The sequence below is a fragment of the Cucurbita pepo genome, chromosome LG12, assembly GCF_002806865.2.
Source record: "Cucurbita pepo subsp. pepo cultivar mu-cu-16 chromosome LG12, ASM280686v2, whole genome shotgun sequence".
Classification (NCBI taxonomy): domain Eukaryota; kingdom Viridiplantae; phylum Streptophyta; class Magnoliopsida; order Cucurbitales; family Cucurbitaceae; genus Cucurbita; species Cucurbita pepo.
The window spans coordinates 7291031-7318384 of NC_036649.1; the positions used below are offsets into that span (position 1 = coordinate 7291031).

The window sequence follows — 27354 nt, forward strand, 5'->3', positions numbered from 1 at the left end:
CCCCATAAAGCTTTTATATTTTAGGACGATATATGTTTGATTTGTTTCATGAGATTTTGATTCAACTATCGATGTTTCCGATGATATTAAGCATCAAGTTATACTTAGAGATGTCCACGGAGAGGGGGCAGAGATGGGAAGCATTTTCTGTCCTCATCCCTGCCACCTATTTTATGTCCTCATCTCTGTCACCTATTTCATTATCTATTTCTGCAAAATTTTCGATCTCATCATATCATCACATGATTCTTACGGTGGAAAGCAATGTTGTTTTCAAAAGCTCAACCTAACCCATAAATGCTGATAAATTGGCATACTTTGTGTTGTTAGGTTTCATAATCAACTGGTAGGGAGTTTTGGCACCCAATTTTGGTAACTTTTTAAGGCTCAAGACATTCATCATCATGTGACAAGTTATTGACTTTGTTGTTGCCCATTCTTATAATTTCAGGGTCAGAAAATTGCCCTTAAAAACAACTCTTCCAAGCTTCCATTTTGCTGCTTCCATGGAGTTCTTCCTGTTTTTGCTTCTGCTTTTGTGCTTTTTCATGGGTACCAACCACAAATCTCTCTCTTTTTCACTCTTTATAACGTGTTTTGATTGATAGCTTTCCTTTTCAGGCACTGATGCGGCAGTTTTCACTTTGGAGAACAAATGTAGTGACATAATATGGCCAGGAATCCAACCAGGAGCTGGGAAGCCTCAGCTCATGAGCGGCGGATTTCAGCTTAAGCCTGGCGAGATCGTAACGATCAAGGCGCCTGCTGGATGGTCTGGCCGATTCTGGGGTCGTCGTGGATGTTCCTTCGATGTCTCCGGCAATGGAAGGTGCGAAACGGGCGACTGCGGTGGCGTGCTTAAATGTTCAGGCTCAGGAGGTGCCCCGCCTGCTACACTTGCAGAGTTCACCTTAGACAGTCCTTTGGATTTCTATGATGTTAGCCTTGTTGATGGCTATAACATGCCGATTTCAATATCCCCATATGGTGGCTCTGGGAATTGTCAAATGGTGAAATGCCTGTCGGACTTGAATCGACAATGCCCCCGTGGTTTGGAGATGAAGAAGAACGGTACGGTTGTTGCTTGTCGGAGTGCATGCTTGGCTTTCGACAAGCCAGAGTATTGCTGCACTGGTGCATACGGCAGCCCGCAGACGTGCAAACCGACGGTTTACTCGAAAGCGTTCAAGTTAGCTTGTCCGATGGCTTATAGCTATGCATATGATGATCCAACAAGCACATATACATGCCAGAAAGCAAATTATTCAATTAGATATTGCTGAATGAATGATCTTTTACATTGAACTTGTAACTTACAATAGATTCTATGACAGACAATCTCCTTAAATCCTATAACTTTTAAATAGAGTACACAATGTTGTGTTCTTCTTTCTTGTATCTTCATGTTCCTTTAAGCTTACTATGTGGTCTGTACAGATCATTTTTCTGGGTTCTTGTTATTGACCCGAGCACGTGCATTTCGCTTTCGTATCGGTAAGGGTCTGCAAAAAAGACAAAGCTTTTGTGAGTAAAAGGCGTTGGTTGGTTGGATGTTCATGTGATTTCATTAACTTTGTGTTGTTAGGAGGCTACCTTGACCTGTCTCTGCAGGCCTTTAATGTATTCAATGGCCAGCTCTAGCATATCAGCTGTGCTTGTCTGCTGCAAGGAAGAGTGTTTAGATATCAAAACTGTGCGGTGTATGAAAGATTTATGAGGTGGGCTGAGGATAATTACCTTGTCCATGTCAGGAAACAGCTCCTGCAGTTTCTTCATTCGCTCACTAATTCGGATTCTTCTCATCTGCAAATTCAAGAATTTGACGAGTTAGAGTTCATTAGATTAGGACAATCAATGAGAGTTTGATTGAACAAAGAGAGGATCGATCGATCGATCTACCCGCTCTGCGATGCTTCGTGGGTGCGTGGCGCATCCTCTTTTTGCTCGAATTTGGTGACGAACTGGCTCTTCAAATCTCAGAAACTTCTCCACTGGGTCCTTGTTGAAAGTTATAGGTAAGCTCAAATGATGAGCCAATCCACGAATGTCATTTCCTGAATCAGCATTCTGCAGAACAAAGATTGTTAAGTCGTGTTGCCGGTAGATATTGTCAGCTTTGGCCCGTTTACGTATCGCCGCCAGCCTCACAGTTTTTAAAATATTTCATTCTCCTCTCCACCCGATTTGGGATCTCACAATCCACCTCTTAGGAGTTAGGGTCCTTGCTGGCATATCGCCTAGTGTCTGGCTCTAATACCATTTGTAAAAAAACACAAACCCCATCTCTAGCAGATATTGTCCACTTTGACCCGTTACCTAAAACCGTCTCACAGTTTTTGAAACGCATCTACTGGGAAGAGGTTTCCACACTCTTGTAAGGAATACTTCGTTCCCCTCTCCAGTCGATATAAGATCTCACACAAACTGAGTTTCAAAGCACATGAAGCAGACAAAACTTGGCAGGTCGTATAAGATAGTACCTGAGTCTCAAGCAGGATTGATGTTGGAAACGTGCGTCCATTGTTATCTCTCCCTCTTTTTAAGTCTCTGATTGTTGAGCTATCCCAAGAACTTCTTACAGCTCTCATCCTTTTATTCTCCTCTTCTGCAATTGGAGGCATATGGGTTGAGGCAAACGATTGCCCAGTTATGTTCATCTGGCTACCAATCCGGCTATATGGATAAGCAACATCCACATCTTTTCTGCTGCAACTCCCAAACTTCTGGATATCCCTCGCAGCATTGCCTGCTAGTCATCAAGAGAAGAGGTAGTCCTGTTAAAAAGTGACTCAGAATTCGTTCTGCGAGTCAAAAAAAGCAAAGTGTAACAGTCCAAGCTCACCGCAATTAGATATTATCCTCTTTAAGCTTCCCTTTCGGGTGGGCTTTTCTTCAAGGTTTTAAAACACATCTACTAAGGAGAGGTTTTCTCACTCTTACAAAGAATGCTTCGTTCCCCTCTCTAACTAATTGTGAGACCCATTCAATTGATTGTGAGAAACTTCTCCCTAACAGAAGTGGTTTAAAACCTTGAAGGAAGTCCGAAGTTTAAGTTCAGAAAGATCAAAGAGAACAATATCTACTAGCGAAGAGCTTGGCCTCTTACAACAAGAGATAGGTCAATTCAGTAGCCTTTTGCTCGAGTTCATTGGACTCTTACAACAAGAGATAGGTCAATTCAGTAGCCTTTTGCTCGAGTTCATAGGGGGTCAGATTTTTAAAGAGTACAAGAAGATGAAGCAATCCATATTTTCACAAGAAATCAAACCAAATTCAGATTTGGAGCTAAGAACTTCACCAATATGAAAGAACAAGAACCAAAACATAAACCAAAAAGGGATTTCATACCATTTTGAGGAGCCAAATTAGAGAAAAACCCAGCAGGAGAGCTACTTTGCCTGAAAAGATTAGCGGAATTCCTCGCACCATAATCAGAAGAATTCATAACACGAAATAAATTTCCAATCTGAGCTCCACCAGCAGAATTAACCATTGAAGAGGATTGATTACAGAACTCATTATGTTGTCGCACCGATTCCCCCATTTCCTGTTTCACCGCCCTCTCATCAGACCCCGAATCAAAGGTTTCTTCATTATACGACGCCATAAACCTAGACAAAAAAGCCTCCACCCCAGGGCTCGAAGATCGAATGAAGCGATAATCCTCACGGCCCCCACCGCCATTGTTATTCGAATCAAAACCTTCAGTTCCATTAACTAGACTCGCAAACAGAGAGTGGGGAGCAGAGTTAGGGTTCTCTTGTTGAGAAACATGATTGTTCGTTGAATCGCAATCCATAAAATCAGGGTATTTCTTCACTTCGTCGTTGGAGAATTTGAAATTTGGACTGCAAAGAAGGCTCATAGTGCCCCTAAACTGTTCGACGAAATTCCAAATCCCAAAAACTGTTTTCAATGGATTCAAACAAAATCAAAACCCAAAGTCTGCAACCAGAGCATAAAAACACACAACAGTAAGCATAATCCAAGAACAGAAAAAAACTTCAATTCTAGACAATCACCATTTTCAATCTTTCTCACCTCAAAAACTTGCAAAATCAAGACAAGAGATTCTTAGGAAGCAATCTGAGCAATAAAATCGATGATTCTTATACTGAAAACGCTTCACTAGAACTTCCAAGCGTAGAAGAAAAGAAGAAGAAGAAGAAGAAGAAGAAGGAGAAGAAGAAGAGCAAATGGCGATAACCCATTGAGCCGCCTGTTCATATATTTAAGGGGTTTGTATTATCCAAACACCCTTGATTTTTCAAATTATTACATAAAATGCCATTCATGAATGTGGAAATCTGATCCGTGACATCAGATTTTGGTTGACCAAAACGGTCATCCTCCGCCCCCTCGAGATTTTTGACGTAGTTTTTTCAATTTATTTATCATTTTTGTTAAAATAACATTATTAGATATATAAATATTTAAAACAATTAAATTTTATTATTCATTTTGCTATTATTTTCGCAACACATTCCGCTTATATATTAAATTACACAGTTCACTTAATAAACAATATTTTAACTATAAAGTTTAATATTAATTATTTTAAAAAAAAAATCAAGAAAATTGCCAAATTTCCATTTGGATAATAAATAAATAAGATTAAATTATTAATAAAAAAATTAAAATTAAAATTAGCGTAATTATTTTTTATTATTATTTTTTTTTTTAATTTTATTCAACTGTAAAATAGAAGGGAGGATGTTAATAATCATAATCGATCGAGCTTAAATCCACCACCAACTGGTATTGTCCTATTTGGGCTTCTTTTCAAGGACTTCCCTTGTAATTAATGTTTCGTTACTCTCTCCAACCACCGACATAAGATCTCACAATTCACCCTCTTGGGAGCCCAATATCCTCATTGACACACCGTCTCATGTTAGCTTTGATACCATTTGTAACAGTCCAAACTCATCATTAGTAGATATTGTTCACTTTGACCCATTACGTATCACCGTCAACCTCACAGTTTTAAAACGTGTATACTAAGGAGAAGTTTTCACAACCTTATAAGAAATGTTATGTTTCTTTCTCCAACCGATATGAGGTCTCACATAACTTGACATGTTATATTGTTGTCACGTCTCACAAACAACAAGACGTTAATATAAATTCTTTGATCGGAGACAGTAGTAAAAGACAAAACAAATAGGAAGATAAGGTTGGGGGAGATATTTTGATAGTCATAAATAGTCCTAGCCGACTTGGCTTCTACAAGAAATTTTGTTGTATCAAAAGTCTTTACTTTCTCATAAAGTTTGAAAATGAAGCCATCTTAAATGCCTAACGATATATTGATGCTTTCTATATGGATCCAAAATACCTGACTCGACCCATAACTCACCCGAGTCAGCCTCCGAGTTAGAATCTATAAAAGTCAAACCTTCTCAATTCTTCAAGATTACCTAATCGAGAATCAATACTACAATAATATCAATAATATCATTTTTTTTATTATTATTATTACCATTCCTGTCCGTGAAAGTTCGAGTACTTTTTTTTATTAGTTCAGTTGTATTCATTTTGACAAATTTATCAAATTTCATACCTCGTTCAGGGCAGATGGATGAAAGTCTCACATTGACTAATTTAGAGTCAACGCTCAAAGTGGACAATATCATACTATTGTAGAGAATCGTGTTTATTAACTTGTGATTTGCAAAAAAAAAAAAATAATAATAATAAATAGGAGAAAAAATTAACGGCCTTCTATTATCTTAATATATATGTTTCTAACAACGTTGCATACCATATATTTTAACGTATTGAATATTAATTTAAGCTCTAAATATTAGGGTTGTTACCGAGTCACTAAATTAGAGTATTCACAACAAATATATAATGAGACAAAAAGTTGGAGTTTTCTTAATTAATTTTTTTTACCGATTAATAAAATTAATGTTATATTGCTGGTTGGTATACTCACTACACAACTAGGAGTGGACTTTGATAAAAAAAAGTCAACTAAATTTATTAGGAACAACGCAAGTTGGTGCTCGTGTTTTGAAATAGTCAACTACGAACTGCCTCTCATTTACAACACGTATGAATGTGAATTAAAAACTTCACATAGTACCCACATGACATTTTTATTCATTGCATTATTTTTTAAATTAAACTATACTTTTTATTTTCTTTACCGGTAAATATTTAATAAATTATTTGAGAAAATGATGTATATATAAAAGTCTACAAAATAATTTGTATAAAACATTAATTGATTAAGGTTTTCATAAACTTGATTAATTATGGTCTTAATTTTTGTTTAATCTTTAAAATTGAAAGCAAAATAATAATAATAATAAACTTTAATTTTATTCTCTTTGTTAAGATGAATGGGGATAAAAATGTAATTTCGTGCCTACACCATATATTATTATTTATTTTTTAATTATTGTGCTTAATTCGATTTTTTATTATTATATATTTTTGTAAATTAATTAAATTTAATAAATGATTTAAAATAAATATTTTCATATAAAAATTTACTGATTTTTTATTTTTTAAATAATCTAAAATTTCAATATATTCAATTAAATTTACAATTAAATATTTAATGGAATACGACAAACAATATTTACTTATGGATTTTAAATACAATTAAATAATTAAAATAAATAAATTTGGTAAACCTCGTGTTCTTAAAAAGACTTTGACAACTAAAGTCAACAATACCGCCATTATTAAAAGCGGTTTCAAGGTTTCGAATTTCAACCAAGGGAAGAAGAAATATTATTTTTTATTTTTTATTTGTTTTATTAAACATAAATAAATAAATATATTATTAAAAAGTCAGCTAGGGCAGTTTAGCCGACAAAATGGGCAATTTTCTAAATTTAATTACCATTTATTAAACTATAATTTGTATATGGTCAAATTAATCTTATTATTTACAAAATTATCACGTTTTTTTTTTACCCCTTTTTCCGTAAAATAATATATTTTTTTCTTTATATATTTGTAATTCATTTACTTTATATATATTTTTTTCATCTTCCTAATATATAAATATTTTGTCCCATTCACTACTCTAATACAATGAAATTTTAATATATTTTTTTATTATTTTTTAATTATAATTTCTCTGTTGTAATTAGGTGGTATTTTATTTTATTAATATTTAATTACCAATAAGCTTATAGTAATTAATGAATAAATTTATATCAACTAGGTAGAGGAGCTAAATCAAAGTAAATTGAAGTCAAAGTCAAATAGAATTTAGCAATAACAAAAAAAGAAATTAACTTAAAAGTAATTAAAATGATTTTATTAAAAAAAAGAAAGCAATAATTAAAATACTTGAATGACGTCATCTTATCATTGTCCGTACAATGGGATACAAGCTGAAAGTTTGAAATTGGTGACTGAGAAGCTGACGTCACCCCATTCTTGTTGTCGTCCCAAATGACAATTTGAAGCTATTTGTTTTTTTTTTAAAATAATAATAACAAATGAAATTAATGAATTTTTTTAATATCAAGCACCTAAAAGTAGAAATTATCATAATCATAGATTTCTAATTTAATTTTTTTTTTTCCATTCCTAAAAATTATTGCCCGAGTGAGAAAGAGAGAGAAATTGAAGAAGAATTAAGGGTCAATAAAAATCTTTTGAATTAATTTGAAATTTTAAGTTGGTTGGGTTGTCAGTTTATTTATTTTATTTTTATATAAAAAACCATATTTATCTATTATATATATTACATTAATAACTAAAATTTCAATATTAAATATTTACAAATCAAATCGCATCACTAACATCGGTTACAAACGTTAAAACATTTTAAAAAGTTGGGTTGGAACCCCATTTTCGAGTCGGTCGGAATAAAAATGCCTAAATTTTTTAACCGTAACGTGACAACTTGAGTTTGTTTTAGAAGTAAATAATTATGATAATATTTGATATAGTTAGTCTATATGTATATAAAATGAGATGTAGATCTAAATAATGTGTCTCAACAATGTGTAATGTAATATTATAAGAAAGAGAAGGTGGTGGTGATATTAAACTAATATACTTACAAGATAATAGGAAGATTATTTTAACTTAAATTGCTTGACTATGCCTATCCAAGTCTAAAACTTTTCTTTAAAAAATATATAAAATGTTGATATGATAAGGGAGAAGCTAACTAGATTCTTATTTAATGATATTTAACCATTTCCTAATATTACATCCAAAGTTAGAAATTAAATAGATAAAAAAAAAATATATATATATATAAAATAATGATATATTATAAATTTTATCTAGTTTTATAGGTTACAAGTTTTTCAATTTAATAAGTTTCTTCTTAATGAACTCGTAAAAAGAGCGGTCTAATGAATTTGCTCTTATTTGTGGAAAGAGTGGGAAAATGTTTACTCAAATTCTCAAGATGTGCTTGTAGAGTCGAGTCGGTCGAGGTTGGCAGTGTTAATAAGATGAATATTCGATGATAAAATAATATAATAATGATTTATTTATTTATTGTATTTTAAAAAATTTAAGAGTATAAAAAAATGGAAGGAAAAGGATGGAAAAAGACATTTAATAATGGAATGAAAAAAGAAAGGGATAAAAGAGGAATTTGGACCACAGATTTGGAGAAGATGGTATTTTAAAAAAAGAACCAATACCCTTTGCTGCGGCACGAAACGACAAAACTAATTACAACTAAGATTAGGCACAAAATCCCACCAAAAAGAAGTCGGTAAGCACTGCCAAACGTGGCCTTATCATCTTCCTTTCATTATTCTTATTTTATTCTTTTTGTTTCAAAATTGGGTTCTTCAAGCTTCCACAGCATACATAGAGAGCATCATCCTCATCTTCTTCAACCAATTGGGTTCTTAAAGCTACTATGTATGGCTATGAAGGGACACATCAAATAATTGAGATTCTAAACAAAGATAACAACTTCTGGTATCAGTGGCGGGAAACAAGGACACCACATTATGATGCCCCCTCTTCCGGAGGCGTCGGGTGTGGGAGCTTCCCTTTCTTATTCTTATGGATCACCCAAACTTCTTTAACAATCTTTCTTCTTTAATTCTATCATTTTCTGAAGAAGTTGACTATTCAGATCATCATCTATGATGCCATACTTTTATCCTATACACTTGATCAACCTAAAGATGGGCCGGCCAGGCCCATTCCCATTCCCAATTCCCATCTCTTGTTCGACTACCAAGAAAGACTACAGAAGGATAAGCTTTTAGCAAGACAATGGAACTAAGAGAAACAAAAAGAAGTGATTAAGGCTTCAAACTATGTATATATTTAACACAATAACAATACCCATTAAGCACAAGAGGGTTTAACAAACCATGACCCCAACCACCACACCGCATGAAGCAAAAAAAGAAAGAAAAAAAAAATGAAACAATTGACAAAAAGAACTACGTCTATTTTATCTATTTATTGAGTTAAGACATTAATTATGCCACAATAGATCGACAAGATAATTTCAGTTCCAACAACGTAGTTTGGTTTTTCTCACAATTTTCAAACGTAGCGCAGAACGATCACGCCTAGCAGAACCATCATCATTCAATAGTATGCTTTCCGGGGGTTATTCTACCAAAACCAAATAAAAAAACACATGCACTTGATTAACATAGGCATTGAAGTAAGCGACTTCAAACTAAAATGGGTGTGTCGTGAATAAATACCAGTGGATTTGGTCTGTAACGATAACCAAGCATCATGCGCTTCTTGTACTGCTCGTATATATCGTCTTCTGGAACCACCTCGCCAGGTTGGTGTGCTCCAACTCCCAAGTTATTTGTTTTTACATCGCCTGCCAGTATAGGATCTGCAATACCACTCTTAGAGCTTCCCAGACCCTCCCCTGCGATTCGCACTTGCCAGTATTAGAAGGTTCCTCCGTCATCAAATGCATTTTCATAGGAACTGGAATCGTCATCTAAACTTTTGGTTCAATATAAACTCCAGGAAAAGAAGTCTAATGACTTATCAAAAGCTTCAGGAAAATGCACTTGAGATAGATCTAATTAAGAATTTACTAGAGACTGGCATTGTTAAGTCCAATGGTTGTGCCCTGGGGGTATGTGCAATGTGTCCTCTGGTGTGTGAGCAAAAAAGATGGGTTGGAGGGGGGAGAGAGAGAGAGAGAGAGAGGACCTTCTTTCCATCCCATTTTAGATAGGAGTCTGTGCCCCACATTATCGGCCTGAATTTTAGCCTTATCAGCGGCTTCTCTAGAAAATTTCCGGACGGATGCATCATTGCACGTAGCCAAGAACTTTTCAAGCTCCTCTTGGGGAATGAAGTCACCCATGTGATGCCCCCTTTTCCCTGAAGAAGCTGAAGCTGCAAAGCACCCCCAATATAGAAAAGGAAATTCAAACAATTGCACCAATAATGCTAAAAGCTACATAAATAATGGTCAAACAGGTATACCCCAGTAGGTATTAATACCTTGAAGAGATGCGGGAGGGGGCATTTCATCTTTTGACTGTTTAGGTTGTCTCATCCTCTCTTCGCGGGCAGCTTTCTTCATGTAGAATTCCATCATTGCAATTGGATCTCCACTTGATGGTGGCCTAGATTCACCTTATAATGTGAAGACAATATGACAAGTACAATGTTAACTCATTAAACATGGTGAGCACTCAAAAGCTTTCGGCTAAATTTCTCCAACAATTTCGGACATAAGATGCCCATTTTTCCCTACTCTCAGTTGAATTTTAGGAGCAGCACCTTAATTTGAGGATTACAAGACAAAAGGAAGTCAAGGTGTCAAACAGTTACCTGTCCTTTCAGACCATGCAGTAGTATTAGATGAACCCACAGAAGTTCTTGAATCCTCAGACGATTCATATAGAGCAGAGGCAGGGGATTGATAATTTGATGAGGAAGACTGCTGGAGAGATTTCTGGGAACCAACCCTTGACTTAGAAGTTTGAATGCTCCCACCATCTACAAATAGAAAGAGAAAAATGAACGTGAAAAACAATTCAAAGTCCCATAAAAATGGAGGCAGCCTGCCCCTATAAACTAATATCTTTCATAAGAAAAGGGACCTCATATTTCACAGGAAAAAAATCACAAAAAAAAAGAAAAAAAAGAAAAAAAAAGAAAGATAAGAAGTCTTATTTCAGAATACATTTATTTTCTTCTAATCCCAAAAAGTTCCCCAACTTGACACCTAAAGTTCACAAGTACACAACAAAAACTAATACCCAAATGTAACACAATTTTCATAATAACACCAATTCTGGTTTTCAAAGGTTATAATATGAGAAACAAGAGAGAGGGCTACCATTGGATGTTTTAGATTCGACGATCTGTGAAAGAGCTTTTTCTTCTTGAGCTAATTGATATTCATAGTATTTGAAATCTGCAGAACTCTCATCAAACAGAAATCTGCAAATATAATAAACATTTCATTTTAAAAAAAAAATCATTTTTGAGAAGAAAAGCATCAAGTAACAAATGAAGCCATAGATACAAGAAACAGTAGCAGAAAGGGAAATGTTAAGAAAGAACAATTCATGGAAACTTTTTGAACCACGACAAGAACTTACTTGAAAGGAGTATCTCCAGGATTTTTTTGGCGAGTTACATGCTCAAATTGCCTTCCATGTTTAGCCACAAAACTTGCTAGCTTGTCAGCAACTTTCTTCACTGTAGGATCACTTGGTGAAGGTGGTGCTGCATATCACTTATAAAACTGATTAAAACCAAGAGCATGAACAAGTGAATGCAAATTACTCTTGCAGCAGGCTGCTACATATTCCAATTCTTTCATTGAACATCTCTTCCACCAATGTTGAAAGGTATTAAAGGTATACACTGCATTCATGAGACAAGAAATTTTCAAGAGTGCTTTGTACTCTACATCTGAAGCAGTCCAAGTTTTAGATGAGATCTAAACTCACGGTCCGAACAAAAGCCAATGCAGTTAATTGAAGTAAAATGGATTACAACCTACATGGTAATTCTACATTGCCCAAACCCCCTGATTGAACAATAATGGTTGTCTGTAGATTCAAGAACAAGGCGCACTCTTTGTGCAAAAAATGTTGGTAAAAAAAGATTTAAAGTGTGAAGATGAAATCAGGAAGAAATCTTCAATAGACCAATTTAAAATTGGAAATACAAAGGCCAAGTACAGGCAAGAAAAAGAACATACTACAACATAGCTCTTTTCAACGGAAATCAATCAAGGTCTGTCAGCCTTAGCGAATTAAAAATATACATATAAATTACTTACTCACCTTCCTATCCCAAATAATTTTCCAACACCAATAGATAACAGTTATTCAAGAGAATAAATTGAGTCAACTTGTCAATAAAATATATAAAACAAGCTAACAGAGTTATTCTAGCCATACTCTAGGATGAAAGAATTTGAATCATGATGTATTGAACATGCATACAACAGAACGGCTGAAATTATGTAACCAGTTCACCACCGCAACCAAAAACCCCTTAAACAGAACAGGTTTATGGGTTTACAAACTCTGACAAGTACTTGTCATTGATCATAACAAGAAAGGAGTATCAGTATAAAGTAGTAATTACCATCACCAGATTGAACTACTGACAGCTCAGTACCATCTTGTGGACCTAACTTTTGACGCTTCTCTGGTAGATGATCAGATGCATCTACCACATCAGATTCATCTTCATCCTCATCTGCTCCTAACTTAACAGAAGGCGCCACAAGCTTAGACTTCTGCTTCAAGCTGAAAGCAAGTTTTCCACTTGGAGCAGTCTTACGAATCTCACCACCTTTAAACTGTATACCAGTTTTACTACTTGTACTGTGTGGAATAGAAGTCCCTGCTATAATCTTGATTGGTTTTGGCTCCTCAGAGGGAGCACCTTTATCCTTATCCTTATCGCCATTTTTCTGTTGGAGTTGTTTAAACCTTTCCATAAATGAACCATCGTTGACAAAAAGGGTAGGGGGCATTCCTTTGTCCATCGAGAGGAACTGAGTACTCGAGCTGCCTAGAATGAATCATCATTAGACAAACAAGCAACCAAACATTATAAACGATGATGTAAAAGGAGAGAACCAAACTTCGTAGACAACTTTGAAACAATAAAATCAATATTCAAATCATCCAGGAAAAAAAAAAAGGAAATCCCAAAGGATAAATGAAACCTTCTCCCTTCAAACAGCCCCCGGCCTTCTTCACTAATTAAACATAACATTGTTTAATCCCACATCTCTATGTAAAGAAGAAAAAAAATATAAACACAGTTCAGCAGATCCTAAATTTATCAGCACCTTCCATTGACATACCACAAAGACACCAAGACAGTGCCACTTAATAGAAAGAAAAGAAACAACATGCCAGAACAGACGAATTGATATTAACAATCATCCACAAAATCTCATACCACTCTCTGCTTAAACATGGGGGCCTTTATCTAATCGAACACCAATAAAAATAAAATATAAAAAAAAACTCATGACAGTAAACCAACCAAATCAAAACGGCGAATATTAAATGAAATTAACAACAACCAGGCAACAGACGACGATTAACAAATACACACTAATGTTTCCGTATTTCTGTTGGTGCAGGCATGAGAGCCCATACAAAATGTTGCGTGCGTGGAAAAACAAAACATAAACATCCGCGTAATTAAAGAGAAACCATATCGAAGAAACCCTAACTCCAGAACCTAAAAGCCTACGAAGAACAATCACAATCAAAAGCGAAAACAAACGAAAATACAGAATCCAAAACGACCGACAGCTAGTAACTAATATAATTCAACGAATCCAAATAAATAATTAACCGACCCAGACGCTCCGTGAACAATCTTGAATCTGAGAACGGAAATCTTCGGCTTCGACTGCAAAACTCGACGCCGACTGGATTCCGCTAACGCTGATTAACGATCGCAAGATGAATTAGAGGAAGAATCGAATTGTAATAAATCATTAACTGACCTTCAGGCTCAGCAATTTGTGTTTGGCGCACAAAAGTGAAGTAGAAGAGATGGCCTTTCGCTCGCCGTTCATAAAATATAAAAAGAAAAATTTTCAGTTCCGTATCAAATGTCGAAAGAAATTCGATTAAATAACACCAAAAATAAAAAGTACGTGGCCTATTCGATTATTGGTAAGTTGCACCCTTTTTTTTTTCCTTTTTTTTTTTTTTTGTTAAATACTCCAAACTTTTTAATATTTGCTCAAAATATTTTTAATAGATTTCTATGCTTAAATTCATAAACTATAAATTCGTGAAAAAAAATACTTATGCCTCCAATTTTATATTTTTTTGGTAATCCTAATTCTTAAATTTTAAATTTTCTATTTAATTAATACCGTGTTATTTTAACAACAAAAATCTTCTTCAATCATTCTTTTAGAAAAGAGAATATAATTTCGACCTATAATTGAAACCAATCTCATTGTTCAAGGGCGAAGGTGATGATCCTTCTCATATTTTTGTGAGTGAAGCATGCAAATTTGATCAAAACATTTGAACGTGGAGGAGATAACTATTTTTAATTTCATAAATCATGTAAATTTGACTTAGTGTAGATTTAAGGAGATCGGGAATAAATGCCGTCCACAAACGTCTTTTGTCAGGAGACTCTAAATACCCATAATATGTTATGTAAAATTCATGGATGGATGTAATTCATATCTCAAATTGAACGTTTACCGAAATCCGAGTATTATATTTGCAATTTTTAAGTTTCAATCAATTCTTACCATAGAATTGTACCGGAGTCATTCAATAAGCCTTGATCAAGTTGGATTGTGGAGTGACTCAATTTAGAACAAGCTTTTCAAATCTTGCTTTCTTTTGTGTAGATGAGAGGGATCAGGAATAAATGTCATCCACAAACATCTTTTGTCGGGAGACTATAAATACCCATAATTATGGTAAAATTTGGATTCGTGGATGGATGTAATATTTAGATTAGAAATACTAATATCATATTTGCAATTTCCAAGTTTCAAGCAATTATTATGGCAGAATTGCACCTGACATCAAGTCTTGATCAAATTCATTCTTGATCAAATTCGATTGTGGAGTGACTCAATTTAGAACAATGTTTTTAAATCTTGCTTATGATTTTCGTAAGAGATAATCTAATTCTAGCCTTTATCCAAATTTACTATGAAGGTGTTAATTACTTTTATTCCAGGGTTCTTGCTTCAACAAAAGATTGGATGGTTGGGCTGGGATTCATCAGTTACCCATGATAATTTAACCTTTTTATTATTAGAGTACTCGGGTTTGTGCCTTCGACCATTCGACCTCAACGAAACGAGTAAATACCAATTATAAAGATGGGTTTGTTAGATACCATCATTTTGAAGAACAGCGTCATAAAACTTAATGCATTGCTTGCATTCGTTCTCACTGGCTCCACGCCTCTATTGCTAGCCACTGAAACTGGCAGCTGCTGATTGTGTGGTGGATTAAAAAGCATTCAAATCCCTGGATCTCGTTGTCTGAGACATCCATGTTGATGTCTTTTACAACCACTTCAAGAAGAGCAAGATTATGAACTCTTTCCTTCATAGCCTCGTTTATATTCTCTATGATGTTCTCGAAGAAAATCGTCACGTGCGTCACGCCCCGCCTGCGCTTGACGACGAGTCCTTGTATATCTCCAATAAGATGGAGACCACTGATGCACATTTTGTAGATAATTATTAAGACATAGAGTATGGATAATAACGTTTGAGGAAATTTGGCTCATCAGTGGCTACAGCAAAAACAAAATGAACATTAAGAAGAGGGAATTGTATTTATAATATGAAGAGGGTGGTTACCTGGTGAGGATGCAAGATCTTGATTATAAGCCCTTGAATCACTTCCATTTTCTCTTCTGTTTAGGCCAAATTTTCTGCAAAGGAAGTCATATTGTGATTTCAGCCTTTTGTACACATCTATAACGCCTCTTCTTGCCTTCTTCGTAGATATTGTCCGCTTTGACCTATTACGTATCATTGTCAGCCTCACTGTTTTAAAACACGTCTACTAGGGAGAGGTTTCCACACCATTATAAGGAATGCTTCATTCCACTTTCCAACCGATATGAGCTCTCACAATCCACCTCCTTGGAGACCGGTGTCCTCACTGGCACACTGGCCGATGTCTGGCTCTAATACCATCGTTAGCAGATATTATCAGCTTTGGCCTGTTCCGTATCGTCGTCAACTTCACGGTTTTAAAACGTGTCAACTAGGGAGAGGTTTTCACACCCTTATAAGGAATGCTTCATCCCACTTTCCAACCGATGTGGGATCTCACAAGCCGGGCTTTGTTTCAATCTATTGGCATATTCATTGCCTTCCATTTCCTCGTTCTTTATCCAAGGATTCGACTTAAGCTCATTAATATTCTCCAGAGAGACATTCAACTCGGCTAAAAGTTGTTTTTTTTCTCTTTCAGAAATTCCTCGAGCTGCACTTTGTTCTTATATATTTCTGAGCCAGCTGAATTAATTTGCTGGAGCAACTTTGTTTGCAGTTTCCTTCATTCTTCAATAACTTCAGCCTTCTTCAAAATCTCCTGAAATTTTTCTAACTTGACTACAAGCCTTTGATACTCTTTTTGCTGATCACTATTCATATTTGTTCAATGTTCATAATTTCTGAAGCTTGTAATTCAATTTTTTGAACTAGTTCTCTTGCAACTTTTCATCTGTCTTCTCATTAAGCTTCTTTTGGAGCTCATCAAACTTTACCACAAGGCTAGTCAATTGGGTGCGCAATGAATTTGATTACTCATTATCAGAGAGGTTTTTGAACGAACCATTTCAAGTAATTTCTGCTGCAATTCAATTCCCTCATCAATTTCTCTCCATTTCAGATTAAGATGCTGTGATATCTCCTGAACTTTGAATTGTTCATCCAGTAGTTCGGATCGCAATAAATCCTTCAACAAAGGACCCTCCAAGATTGAGAGAGTGATCTTGGTCAGCCTCCAAATCTAAAACCAGATAAAAGAAGGAGAAAGAACATCCAGTTAAGTTTCAACTATTGAAGAAAACAATAATAGGAACAAAGAAACTTGGACTAAAACCGCATTGCAAGAGGAAATACATAACTATGTCAACAAAGGTACAAGTTCCACAAAAAAATTGATGAATCTCTACAAATACCATACAGAACTATGTCAACAAAGGTAAAAGTTCCACAAAAAATCGATGAATCTCTACAAATACCATACATAACTATGTCAACAAAGGTAAAAGTTCCACAAAAAATCGATGAATCTCTACAAATACCATACATAACTATGTCAACAAAGGTAAAAGTTCCACAAAAAATCGATGAATCTCTACAAATACCATACATAACTATGTCAACAAAGGTAAAAGTTCCACAAAAAATCGATGAATCTCTACAAATACCATACATAACTATGTCAACAAAGGTAAAAGTTCCACAAAAAATCGATGAATCTCTACAAATACCATACATAACTATGTCAACAAAGGTAAAAGTTCCACAAAAAAAAGATGAATCTCTACAAATACCATACATAACTATGTCAACAAAGGTAAAAGTTCCTCAAAAAATCGATGAATCTCTACAAATGCCATACATTATGCCTCCGAGATTTTGCTTATTCTAATGGCGGGATTGACCTAGGTTTCGCAATTATAGATCAAATCCTGCTTTTAGCAATTCGTAGCGGCAAATCAAATTGGTCTGTTTGTCAAAACACGTTTACCACAGAGCTTGCAACATAAACTACATACTAGCAAGCATACAAATCGCAGCAAGTTCAACATTCTAATGGAGATAAACACTAAAAAAATTGTACAATCCAAACAGAAAAAGGTGAAGTATAAGTTAGCGATTCCACTGCTGGACGATTTGAAAGAACAAGGTGAGAATCCCATACTAGAGTTCGGAATCATAAAAGTGGATAAGGAGAAATTCATATAGAACGGCTCGCAGGTTGAAATGTAGGAATACGATTTAAAGTTCGTGACCGACTAGTAACAGATTGCGGAAGTGTTCTTTCTGTATTCGCTCGATTGAACAGTAATCAGGCAGATAAAAAGGCACGGAAAATAATCCGAAAATGCGACAAACTTCAGCTGATAAACAGAGGGCAGAGGAATTAGAGACATGCCTCATGTAGAATGCTCTTTGGTCGAAGAAAACTGAAGTCAATAGGAGAATACGTATAGTGGCCAACGAAAAACCTCGCAGTTCTATGGCCGACTTTCATGGCGGACATCGTTAATTTCGTTCAAGAAGCTTGGCGGGGAAGCTGGGGTTTTTTATCCGATGCGGATGATACATTGCACTTACAGTGAACCTTCCTTAGGAGCCAACGTCCTCACTAACACACCACTCAATGTCTAGCTCTGATACAATTTGTAACCGTTCAAGCCCACCATTAATAGATATTGTCCACTTTGGCTCGTTACATATTCTCACAGTTTTAAAACACGTTGGGAAGAAATCTCCACGCTATTAAAAGGAATGTTTGGTTCTCCTCTACAACGGAGGTGAGATCTCACATACAAATATTTTTAAAAATATGATAAGAAAGATGATAAAGCAATGATGATTGACTCAATTTGAAGCGTTCGACAGCATGGGAGGTTGAGGAAGACGAAGATGAAGCTGGAAGTTAAAAAGAATCAGACATGCGTGTGAGATTCAACTAAGTTTTTTTTTTCCTTTTGAAAAGATGTCATGTAACTATTCGATTGACTTGACATTTCTCCCGCGAGATGACTCAATATTTTCTAAATATTTTAATGTTAATCGTTCCACTCGTAGATTAGAGTAATTAATTTTTATTTCATATTAGATTGAATTATTTATTGGCAAGAAAAAAATAAAAAAAATTGATCATGATTGATAATAAAAAATAATATCCAACCCTAAAAATAATGGAAATTATTGGACTGTACAGCTTTAATTAATTTAATTATATGGTTTTTTTTTTGTATATTATTTATTTTTGGAGTAAGTAGATAACCGGAATCATTACTTTACTGACGCCTCATACTTTGCCGCTACATTATTTTTCCGGTCCCAGTGCAATAATTATTTTAGTTTTTTTTTTATTTTTTAAATGAAAATAAAAATAATCCTAATCCATTTTTAACTCCTCATATTAATTATTTCATATATACACCTCACATTTATTGAATTAAAATCATAAAAAATTGGACTGTTAAATGTTTATTATTTAAATTTTGATTTATAAATAAATATAATTTTTTAAATAATTTAAAATAATGATAACCCTAAAGTGTTGGGTCTAAGTGGGGTCGAACCTCCTAGTACAGCTTGGCAAGTGGGGCCATACTAATATTAATTTATTTTTAATATATCATTTTCTTATTCCGAAACTTAATTCGTTCTTAAATTTTAATTTATGAATTATAATTATCGCTAATGTTAATTAATGGTGATCCAAGAAATAAAGAATAATAATAATGTCAAACAATATACAATTTTTAAATTAAAAATTTTAAACAAAAAAACAAAATTCGGAAATTAAACAAAAAAAAGAATTGATTTCCTTTAATTTCTTATTTCTTTTAATTTTATATTTAATGGGTTAATAATATTTTGAATTTTTTAAAAAAATTAATCGAGAAATGATCTTGAGATAAAAGAGAAGAATTAACAAAAAGAAAGAAAAAAACACCATCATCATCTTGACAGGCCACGATAATCTTCTCTTTTCGTTTTCGAACAAGCCAAAAAAAAAAGAGGAAAAAATAAAATAAAATAGGAACATAATTATCTGAGAAAACACAACGATCATCTTCATCTCCATCTTCATCTTCATCGAGGACTTTTTTTTTTTCTAGTTCCCTCATGTTTTTCTCTCCTAAAGATCGAGAGGATATTTCGAGGAATTAATCCTCAACACTCCAAAGGAAAATTTCAACAATCAGCCCAGAGTTTTATCAAATTTCATCATCTTCAGATTCTTTTTCATTTTTTTGGTAATCGATCAATCTATGGATTAAACCCTAACGATCTTCGCCGCTTTCACCACCGGATTCTCTCTCGTGATCGCCTCGCGACCAGCGGCCTTGTAATCGAAGCTACAATCGTGACGATCTGAATATCGATGCTCCGCACAGAACAAATCGCCACATCGGCACCTAAATCCAGTCAATCCAACGCGTTTTCTACATCCGGAACATCGATTCACCTCTCGCTTCACCGATTCATCAGGCTTCGGACGATCCGCCGCCGTTGTAATCCTCCTAGACTCTGAAACGAACCGAAATTTCTCTGGCGAACAAGACGTACTAGATCTCGGACTTTTCTCACCGGAAAACTTCATCGCCATAGACGCAGTCGCCGCCGCTGCTGCCGTGGTAGCATTAAAGCACTTCTGACACATATTATTCGTCGCCGGATTCCCGGTGAGGCCACAGTTGTTAACGCAAAGCGTGATCGTCTCTGGAACTTTGAACTCCGTCTCCTCCTTCTCGGTCCTCTGTGCCATATCTTCCGATCGGATCCTCAAAAAAAAGATATCCCCAGAGAGATTCAGCGAGAGAGAGAGAGAGAGGGAGAGAGAAAGATGATAAGAACGAGAAGATATGGTTCGAGGGTTGGGTTCTTTCTTTTGAGAGGATGAGAGAGAAACAGGTAAATGGGGAATATGAAGGGATTGAAAGGTCGGTAATGGCGATGGAATATGGGCCTCATAGAGACGCGTATCGAACATTTTTTACCTACTTTACCAAAATACCCTCCATTTATTTCTTTATTTACTCTTTTACCCTCCCCACTTTCCTTTCATCTTAATCGGCTGTGACGTGTCCTCCGTCATTCTGGTAAGTGGCCAAATTACGTTTGTCAGTTTCTTAAATTAATTATTTTTTTAATAAATTAATTATTATATTGAGTCATAAATTTATTTATAAATATATATATATATATAAAAGAAAAAGTCAAGAGGTTGAAAAGGTAAAAAGTAGGTGTGGGGGACAAATTTGAAATTTTTGTTTTTGCCTTTTTCTTTTTTGGTGAGAAATTATTGTGAATTAATCATTTTTAATATTTTTAATTGCTTAAGAAATACATTAAATAAAAAAAAAAGTAGCATTGAATTAGTCCACTCAGCCCATTATATACTTTATTGAACAAATGGAAGTAATTGATTTTTTTTTTCTTTTTTATTACAATAATAGAATAAAGGTAAATAAAGAATTAAATTAATGTATATCTCGCAATTACGATTAACACCCTCCTCTAATCTCAAGTGGAGGATCATAAATAAAGGAAAAAGATAATGATTTTAGATATTATGTAATAAAATAAAGAAGAGACAGTAGAATTGGAAAATGTGAGAGGGAAGGGGGGCATAATGGGACTTTCACATTGAAACGGTGCGCTTTGGGGGAAGAGAAACGGAGCAGAGAACTTGAACAAACGCAGCATTGTTTTACTTTTTCTTTTTTATTTTTTTTTAATATTAAGCCGCCAAATCTGACCGCCACTGCCCAGAACACATTCTTCCCCCCCCATCCCTTTCGCTTTACAAACTGACCCAATTGCCCGCTTAATACTTAATTCCGTCCCCAGCTTGTCGTTACCCAGTCTCCGACATAGCATTACGACATGTCGTTTCTGCTCTAAATATCAAGTACTGTTTATCCCTTCCCCACTCATTTATTTTATTTTATTGATAATTTATAATTTTCCTACTTCTATTATTTAGATTTGAAAATGTTTAAAAAATCAAATTAAAACCATAGATTTAAGCCCAATAAACAATTCATATATCCTTTCAATATTGTCCTCGAGGAATGAGGGTTCGTGCAAAATGTGAGGAATACTGGGAATTAACTGCCACACCAAGTCTTTTTTATCTGCACAACCCGCTCAGAGTTTGCAGGCAGAACCATTGTTACCTAAAAGCAAACTCTCTCCTTGGAGGAGCACGGGAGACTAGCTTAAACTAAATTCTCCAACCTTAAAAGCAATATGAGAGCCCGACATGGAGTCACAACTCTTCCTGTCGAAACCTCCACAAACCCTTTCTTTTAGTCGGGCAAAGATGAAGTGCCAGGGCAGGGGGTCCTTGAAGAACAGGTCCAACTACTTAATAAAGGCAGCAAATATTATGAAGATCATCACATTTGAGCATAATTTTAGCTCTCAATCCAGCAAAAGGCAAAATCAACCAGCAGAAACTTTAAGCATAGCACAATCCATCCATACAGACTGACTGGTTACAAACAAAGGCTACAATCACACACACTCACAAGCCATTTCTTCGTCGGATTATCCAACAGTAACAAAAACATGTCTCACAAACCTTACCTTACCAAACAAACCCCTCTTCTTTCACCAAAAACACAACAACAACCAACAAAACATCATCATACATTCATTTCATTCAACACACAAAAACAGATACGTGGGTGGGTGCTGCACCTTATAACAACTCAGCTTTTGGGTCTGCACTCCTCTTCTTCATATCTTGTCCAGCTTTTCCGCCTTTACCACCGGGTTGGCTTTTGAAATTGCCTCCCTACCAATGGCCTGGTAGTCAAAAGGGCAGTCGTGTTTGTCAGAGTAGCGATGGACTGCACAGAAGAGGCTTCCACATCGGCAATTGAACCCTGTTAGACCGACGCGTTTCCTGCAGCTGCTGCACCTGTTTGGGCTTTCTTTCACCTTCTCTGCGGTGGTGCTGCTTGCACTTGAGGAAGTACAACATGCTTGAGTCGGAATGATGAACGACTCAGCTGGTTTGATTTCTAGCTTGGTTGGAGAAGTGACAATTGTCTTCTTGCCATGGTCATTTGGTCCACAATTCACGATGTTACCGAACGAGGATGCTGCAAGCTTGGCCTGTTCTTGTTTCATGATGAAGTCTTTGTGGCATTTTGAACACAGGTTCATAGTTGCAGCACTTCCAAAAAACCCACAGTTGTTTGCACAAAGTTTGGGGGCTTCTGGAGGAGCTTGGCATCCTGCCTCTTTATGTTCCATTTTTCACCTTTCCTGTAAATAATAATCTACCAGCTTATAAATACAAAAACACAAGTTGAAATTTTCAAGGAAATCATGACTATCAATTAGTTTCTAGATACAGTACACGGGATGAAGTTTTCAAGTAAATCAGTTTATGGAGATAAATTTATGTGAGATCCCACATTGGTTGGGGAGGAGAACGAAGTATTCTTTATAAGGGTGTGGAAACCTTCCCATAGCAGAGCATTTTAAAAATCTTGTAGGGCAGTCCGAACGGAAAAGCCCAAAGAGGACAGTATCTAATAGTGGTGGGCTTGGGCTGTTACAAACGGCATCAGAGCCAGATATCAGGCGATGTGCCAGCGAGGAGGATGAGCCCCAAAGAGGGGGTGGACACAACGCGGTGTGCCAGCAAGGACGCTGGGCTCTGAAGGGGGGTGGATTGGGAGTCCCACATCAATTAAAGAAAGGAACGAGTGCCAGCGAGGACGCTAGACCCCTAAGGGGGGTGGATTGTGAGATCCCACATTGATTGGGGAGGAGAATGAAGCATACTTTATAAGGATGTGGAAACCTTCCCCTAGTAGATGCATTTTTAAAACCTTAGAGGAAGCCCATAAGAGAAGGTCCAAAGAGGATAATATCTTTTAGTGGTGGGCTGGGGCTATTACAATTTATTACTTTGGTTGGTGTGCAAATTGAATTAATTCCGGTGCTTGGCATGGGAAACATTCATTTCCAATCATATTTTGGTCGGTCAGCAGAAGGATCTTCTTATTAGGGTGGTTGTGCATGGGAAGCATTATTTTCCAGTCAAAATAGGTAATTGGAATGAGCATACATGAAAGAATTTGTGTATCTTCGCAGGTGATTGTTAGAAGTTCATGCAAAGCTAAAGTGTTTTTCAAGGAGACATGTGCAGAAATGGCTTGAAGATTGGGATTTTAATGAAATCTATCCATCTGTTCATGAGAAACTTTCTAATAATGTTGCAACAGGTTGCCTTGTGATTGGTTTTGGAATGTCTTTTTATCGGTCAGTGGTCAGTTCATGGTTTCCTTTGAAAGGTTTGAAGTGGCTATCAGTTTTCAGTGCTCAGTGGAGGCCTTGTTCATAGTTTCATCCTTCATTCGCAAGCTCTAAGTCCCAAACCATTCTACAAAATTAGAACCCTAGCTAGTCTCATCATATTGCCACTCAAATTCTTCTTCAAAGAATGGTAATATGCAAATACCTCAATTATGTTCTAAAACAAAACTCCAAGCAAAGAGAGATCGATTTGGAACAGAATAGAAAACATTAAAAGTAATTGGAGGCCACTAAACAACACACACACACACAAAAGAAGAAAAGACATGCAAATACCTGCTGCTAGTAATGTCCAAAAACCTAAAAAAACGCAAGCATATACCAAAAACACATCATAAAATTACTTCCATCCACAAAGTTCGATTAAAAATTTCCGTCAAGTATTACAATAAATTTCAGCAATACAGAAAAAAGCATAATCGCTTCCTCAGAAACAAACAACAGATATCGAAAAAATCAATATCGAGAAATGGAAGAAACCCTTAAATTCTTAATACTGACCTGATGGTTGTTAGGTGTAGGAGGGAAAGCTGTATTCGACCGCTGCGTATTCGTGACAATAGAAAACACCATAAAATTCCCAGCTAGATGACGATTCTCCGCTCCCCTCCTTTCACTGAAAATCAACAGGAACAAAAATCATATAGAAATCAAAGAAACAAAATAGCCGTATGCGGCGAAGAACGAATTAAATTGAAGAGAAGAAAAGAAAAAGAGGAGGAAATCGGGAAAACTAACCCTACAGATATCAGAAAGGCGATGGGGTTTGGAAGGTGGAGAGAAAAGCCAAGTTTTTACAATGGAATTCCCAATTTAAAGGGCCATCGTGGGGGGTCCGAAGAGGGCCAAAAATAAAATTAAAAGAAAAAAACAAAAACAAAAACGTTACGAATTCTAAATGGTTGGTTTTGGGGTATACGTGGAACGTTGTGATTGGAGAAAAGGGGTAAAAGTCAGAGAAGGGGGAGTTGGACCAATGAGAATGAAGATAGTGGCGAGCTTACGAGGAACTGGTTGTAGGGGATCGAGTTGGAAAAGCTGGTTTTCTTATGAATCCCGTTTTTGGGTGTGGACAGAGTGGGGGCTTCTTACGTGTTCCGATTCTACCCTTTGTAATGTGATTTCTCCTTTGATGAACACGTGGAAACTGATGATTTTTGTATTTATTTATTCTTTTAATACCTAAATTTGATTTTTTTTTTTTTTCATTTATTCAAAATCCAAAATAAATTCACGTTTATCAATATCATACTACGACGGTAGACAGCAATTTGAAGGATAGAATCGTCTATTATTTCGTCCACGCTTCCTCGTGACACCCTTCGCCCTAGCCCCAAGAGAGTCTAAGAGTGTCATTCGATTCCGAAGAATACATTCATAGATTTTAGCCTCGTCATATGGCTTTCACTACAGTCGCTCTTCTCTCCTTGCATAATTAGGGGAGGACTCTTGTAAACTTCTTCCGGTAGTTCTCGTTCAAGAAGACATTTGGAACATCTAATTAGAACCGAGGCTAATCTCGATTTGCTACAATGCAAATCAATAGAGTGCAGGAGACGAACAAATTGAATCTTTCATAATGAAGTTTCTGAATGCACTGTGATTCACAATCGCCAGAAATTCCTAAACCAATGAGTGAGAGTGGCAACTATTGAGGATCGGACAAGCAGAGTAAGTGACAAAGAGGAACAAACCAAATTTTGTTATGCCATAATTTGATGTTCTTGGAGAAATCAATCGAAGTTCAAAAGTGTAAAAAGAACCCAAAACAACTAAATCGAGTTCTGAGCTCACCCACAGATTAACATTCATAGTTCTGAAACGAATTCATTGATGAACACTCTTATGAGAAGGTTTCTGGAAGCCCAATTTTGTGTGGCTCGAAGTTTTTGCAGAATGGGGAAGAAAATGGATTCATCTCGAAAGCAAAGCAAACAGAACACCAACAGACAATCCAGTTACACACAAGAAGGAAACAATTCGCACTCTTACGAACAGAGCATTCAAATTTTTAGCAATTTGAAGTGTCAGAGTCAGAATCTGCAACCTACCTTGTTCTTCCATTTTCTTGAAGAACATCATCGGCTTCAGAGATTGGCGGAGAATGAAGGCCAGCGAGAAAGGAAACCCGAAGGACACGAAGCTCTGGATGGAAACTTCTGTGAATGGTGAAGCGCGAGTTGCGTACGAAATCCAAGCCCCAATTCCCAACTGAACAAGACCGAGAATCGCCATAGCTTTGCTTAAGCTGTACACGTTCTTCATCATCGCTTCAACCACCTCTCTGGTTTCGCCGGCCAACGCCGAGAGGTCTCTCTCGACGGTCGGTCCTTCGATGTCTTGATGCTTGAAATCAGCGGGTTTCTCCAAGTTCTCGTTCTCAGGAGTTGAAGAAAATCCATATTTCTGATCCAAATCTGAGATGAAGAAGCTAGGGTTTCTCAATCTCGGAATCAAACCAGGACTGGATGTGATTGGTCCCCGAATCCGATGATCGGAATTAGGGCTACTGTTAATGAAATTGCGATTGAAATTCGCGGATCTCCGGTGAGGTCTGAGAGCCTCAAGATCTGCAAAAGGTGTGTGGGAATTGATGAGGTCAACTGTAGGAATTGCAAAAGTTTGTCGGGGCGATTGCGGAAACGAGGGATCGGAATGTGTAGAAGGGATTCGGGTGAAGTGTTCGTGAGGGTTTTGGGAGATGAGAAAAGTGGAAGAAGGAATTGGTCTGAGAAATTTGGAGCTTAACCTACGCGTAACAATGGCGGCCATACTTTGGGTTCCTGATTATAAATTCCGAGCTCTTCGGCGAAAGAGATGGAGAGGTAGTTACTTTCCGACACAGACAAAGAATCGAGGTTTTTAAGAAATCCTAACGAAGAAAATGGCGGCGTGGTGGCATAGTTGCAGAGGGAGCAGAGAGAAGATATAAATGGAAGGGGAAGAAAGAAAGGGTGCGAACTAGGGCTTTATATATATGCATACCCCTTAAAAGATATTTTTTAAAAAATATTTTTAATATGAACAACCCGAAACCCTAAACCCTACGAATCCAAAAATAAACTAACTCGAACTCTAACCAAACCAACCCATGAGATAAGAAAAGTAAAACTTTTAATCACCCGAAGTTAAAAGAGAGAATGAACTTCCTTCATGCTCATTAATACACAAGATCCACGGTGGCATGAAGTCGTCGCTACAAAAATGAACTCATAAACTACAACATAAGAAACGGAGTATTATCTATTAAACTAAGCTCAAATTGACGTCATTCAGATTGGAGGAGGTGAATAAAATGTATGCTAGCCATGAAGTTACATTTTCTCTTGTTT

The 27354-nt window shown here is 36.1% G+C and overlaps 6 protein-coding genes, 1 long non-coding RNA gene and 1 pseudogene across 12 annotated transcripts; 1 reads left to right on the forward strand and 7 right to left on the reverse strand.

Moving 5' to 3' along the window:
* The first annotated feature begins 401 nt into the window (after window positions 1–401).
* LOC111807718 (thaumatin-like protein) lies at window positions 402–1389 on the forward strand. Its single transcript, XM_023693563.1, has 2 exons — window positions 402–552; window positions 622–1389. The coding sequence occupies exons 1-2, from the start codon at window positions 507–509 to the stop codon at window positions 1281–1283; spliced, it is 708 nt and encodes a 235-aa protein (XP_023549331.1). The 5' UTR covers window positions 402–506; the 3' UTR covers window positions 1284–1389.
* LOC111807717 (transcription factor bHLH130-like) lies at window positions 1244–4196 on the reverse strand. 3 transcript variants are annotated; one of them, XM_023693561.1, is made up of 7 exons: window positions 4042–4196; window positions 3349–3945; window positions 2481–2746; window positions 1900–2067; window positions 1738–1803; window positions 1594–1662; window positions 1244–1502 (listed from the first exon to the last, which is right to left on the reverse strand). In XM_023693561.1, the coding sequence occupies exons 2-7, from the start codon at window positions 3863–3865 to the stop codon at window positions 1458–1460; spliced, it is 1131 nt and encodes a 376-aa protein (XP_023549329.1). In that variant the 5' UTR covers window positions 3866–3945; window positions 4042–4196; the 3' UTR covers window positions 1244–1457. The 3 variants fall into 3 exon arrangements, with proteins under 3 accessions (XP_023549329.1, XP_023549330.1, XP_023549328.1); XM_023693562.1 differs by having other exon boundaries at window positions 1594–1659; window positions 2481–2749; XM_023693560.1 differs by having other exon boundaries at window positions 2481–2749.
* A 5052-nt stretch (window positions 4197–9248) lies between these two features.
* On the reverse strand, window positions 9249–14041 carry LOC111806793 (SURP and G-patch domain-containing protein 1-like protein). Of its 4 annotated transcripts, XM_023692254.1 has the most exons (10): window positions 13934–14035; window positions 13784–13871; window positions 12547–12974; window positions 11547–11673; window positions 11282–11385; window positions 10771–10938; window positions 10438–10572; window positions 10141–10329; window positions 9669–9847; window positions 9249–9573 (listed from the first exon to the last, which is right to left on the reverse strand). In XM_023692254.1, the coding sequence occupies exons 3-10, from the start codon at window positions 12950–12952 to the stop codon at window positions 9547–9549; spliced, it is 1335 nt and encodes a 444-aa protein (XP_023548022.1). In that variant the 5' UTR covers window positions 12953–12974; window positions 13784–13871; window positions 13934–14035; the 3' UTR covers window positions 9249–9546. The 4 variants fall into 4 exon arrangements, with proteins under 4 accessions (XP_023548022.1, XP_023548021.1, XP_023548023.1 ...); XM_023692253.1 differs by having other exon boundaries at window positions 12547–12978; window positions 13784–14041; XM_023692255.1 differs by lacking the exon at window positions 13784–13871 and having other exon boundaries at window positions 13934–14036.
* Window positions 14042–15275: 1234 nt separating this feature from the next.
* On the reverse strand, window positions 15276–15972 carry LOC111807640. Its single transcript, XR_002816965.1, has 2 exons — window positions 15779–15972; window positions 15276–15633 (listed from the first exon to the last, which is right to left on the reverse strand). It is a non-coding gene; the product is annotated as an uncharacterized LOC111807640 (long non-coding RNA).
* A 190-nt stretch (window positions 15973–16162) lies between these two features.
* Window positions 16163–18203, reverse strand: LOC111807745 (annotated as a pseudogene).
* Window positions 18204–19585: 1382 nt separating this feature from the next.
* LOC111807628 (zinc finger A20 and AN1 domain-containing stress-associated protein 5-like) lies at window positions 19586–20626 on the reverse strand. Its single transcript, XM_023693431.1, has one exon. It carries the CDS (start codon window positions 20448–20450, stop codon window positions 19959–19961), a length of 492 nt encoding a protein of 163 aa, XP_023549199.1. The 5' UTR covers window positions 20451–20626; the 3' UTR covers window positions 19586–19958.
* Window positions 20627–22102: 1476 nt separating this feature from the next.
* LOC111807505 (zinc finger A20 and AN1 domain-containing stress-associated protein 8-like) lies at window positions 22103–24841 on the reverse strand. The gene is made up of 3 exons (XM_023693251.1): window positions 24761–24841; window positions 24524–24638; window positions 22103–22963 (listed from the first exon to the last, which is right to left on the reverse strand). Exon 3 carries the CDS (start codon window positions 22949–22951, stop codon window positions 22430–22432), a length of 522 nt encoding a protein of 173 aa, XP_023549019.1. The 5' UTR covers window positions 22952–22963; window positions 24524–24638; window positions 24761–24841; the 3' UTR covers window positions 22103–22429.
* Window positions 24842–25767: 926 nt separating this feature from the next.
* Window positions 25768–26794, reverse strand: LOC111807746. Its single transcript, XM_023693616.1, has one exon. The coding sequence runs from the start codon at window positions 26792–26794 to the stop codon at window positions 25937–25939; it is 858 nt and encodes a 285-aa protein (XP_023549384.1). The 3' UTR covers window positions 25768–25936.
* Between the last annotated feature and the right edge of the window lie 560 nt (window positions 26795–27354).

What these genes read in the sequence shown, in the direction of transcription:
- LOC111807718 (XM_023693563.1), top strand. Translation starts at nt 507, where the DNA reads ATGGAGTTCTTCCTGTTTTTGCTTCTGCTTTTGTGCTTTTTCATGG. An exon ending in GCTTTTGTGCTTTTTCATGG is followed by an intron (nt 553 to 621) that starts GTACCAACCACA and finishes TTTCCTTTTCAG; the next exon opens with GCACTGATGCGGCAGTTTTC.
- LOC111807717 (XM_023693560.1), bottom strand. Translation starts at nt 3,865, where the DNA reads ATGAGCCTTCTTTGCAGTCCAAATTTCAAATTCTCCAACGACGAAGTG. An exon ending in CACGAAGCATCGCAGAGCGG is followed by an intron (nt 1,804 to 1,899) that starts GTAGATCGATCG and finishes TTGAATTTGCAG; the next exon opens with ATGAGAAGAATCCGAATTAG. An exon ending in TGTTTCCTGACATGGACAAG is followed by an intron (nt 1,663 to 1,737) that starts GTAATTATCCTC and finishes TCTTCCTTGCAG; the next exon opens with CAGACAAGCACAGCTGATAT.
- LOC111806793 (XM_023692253.1), bottom strand. Translation starts at nt 12,952, where the DNA reads ATGGACAAAGGAATGCCCCCTACCCTTTTTGTCAACGATGGTTCATTT. An exon ending in CGAATCTAAAACATCCAATG is followed by an intron (nt 10,939 to 11,281) that starts GTAGCCCTCTCT and finishes TTCTATTTGTAG; the next exon opens with ATGGTGGGAGCATTCAAACT. An exon ending in TAAAATGGGATGGAAAGAAG is followed by an intron (nt 9,848 to 10,140) that starts GTCCTCTCTCTC and finishes TGCGAATCGCAG; the next exon opens with GGGAGGGTCTGGGAAGCTCT.
- LOC111807628 (XM_023693431.1), bottom strand. Translation starts at nt 20,450, where the DNA reads ATGGCACAGAGGACCGAGAAGGAGGAGACGGAGTTCAAAGTTCCAGAG.
- LOC111807505 (XM_023693251.1), bottom strand. Translation starts at nt 22,951, where the DNA reads ATGGAACATAAAGAGGCAGGATGCCAAGCTCCTCCAGAAGCCCCCAAA.
- LOC111807746 (XM_023693616.1), bottom strand. Translation starts at nt 26,794, where the DNA reads ATGGCCGCCATTGTTACGCGTAGGTTAAGCTCCAAATTTCTCAGACCA.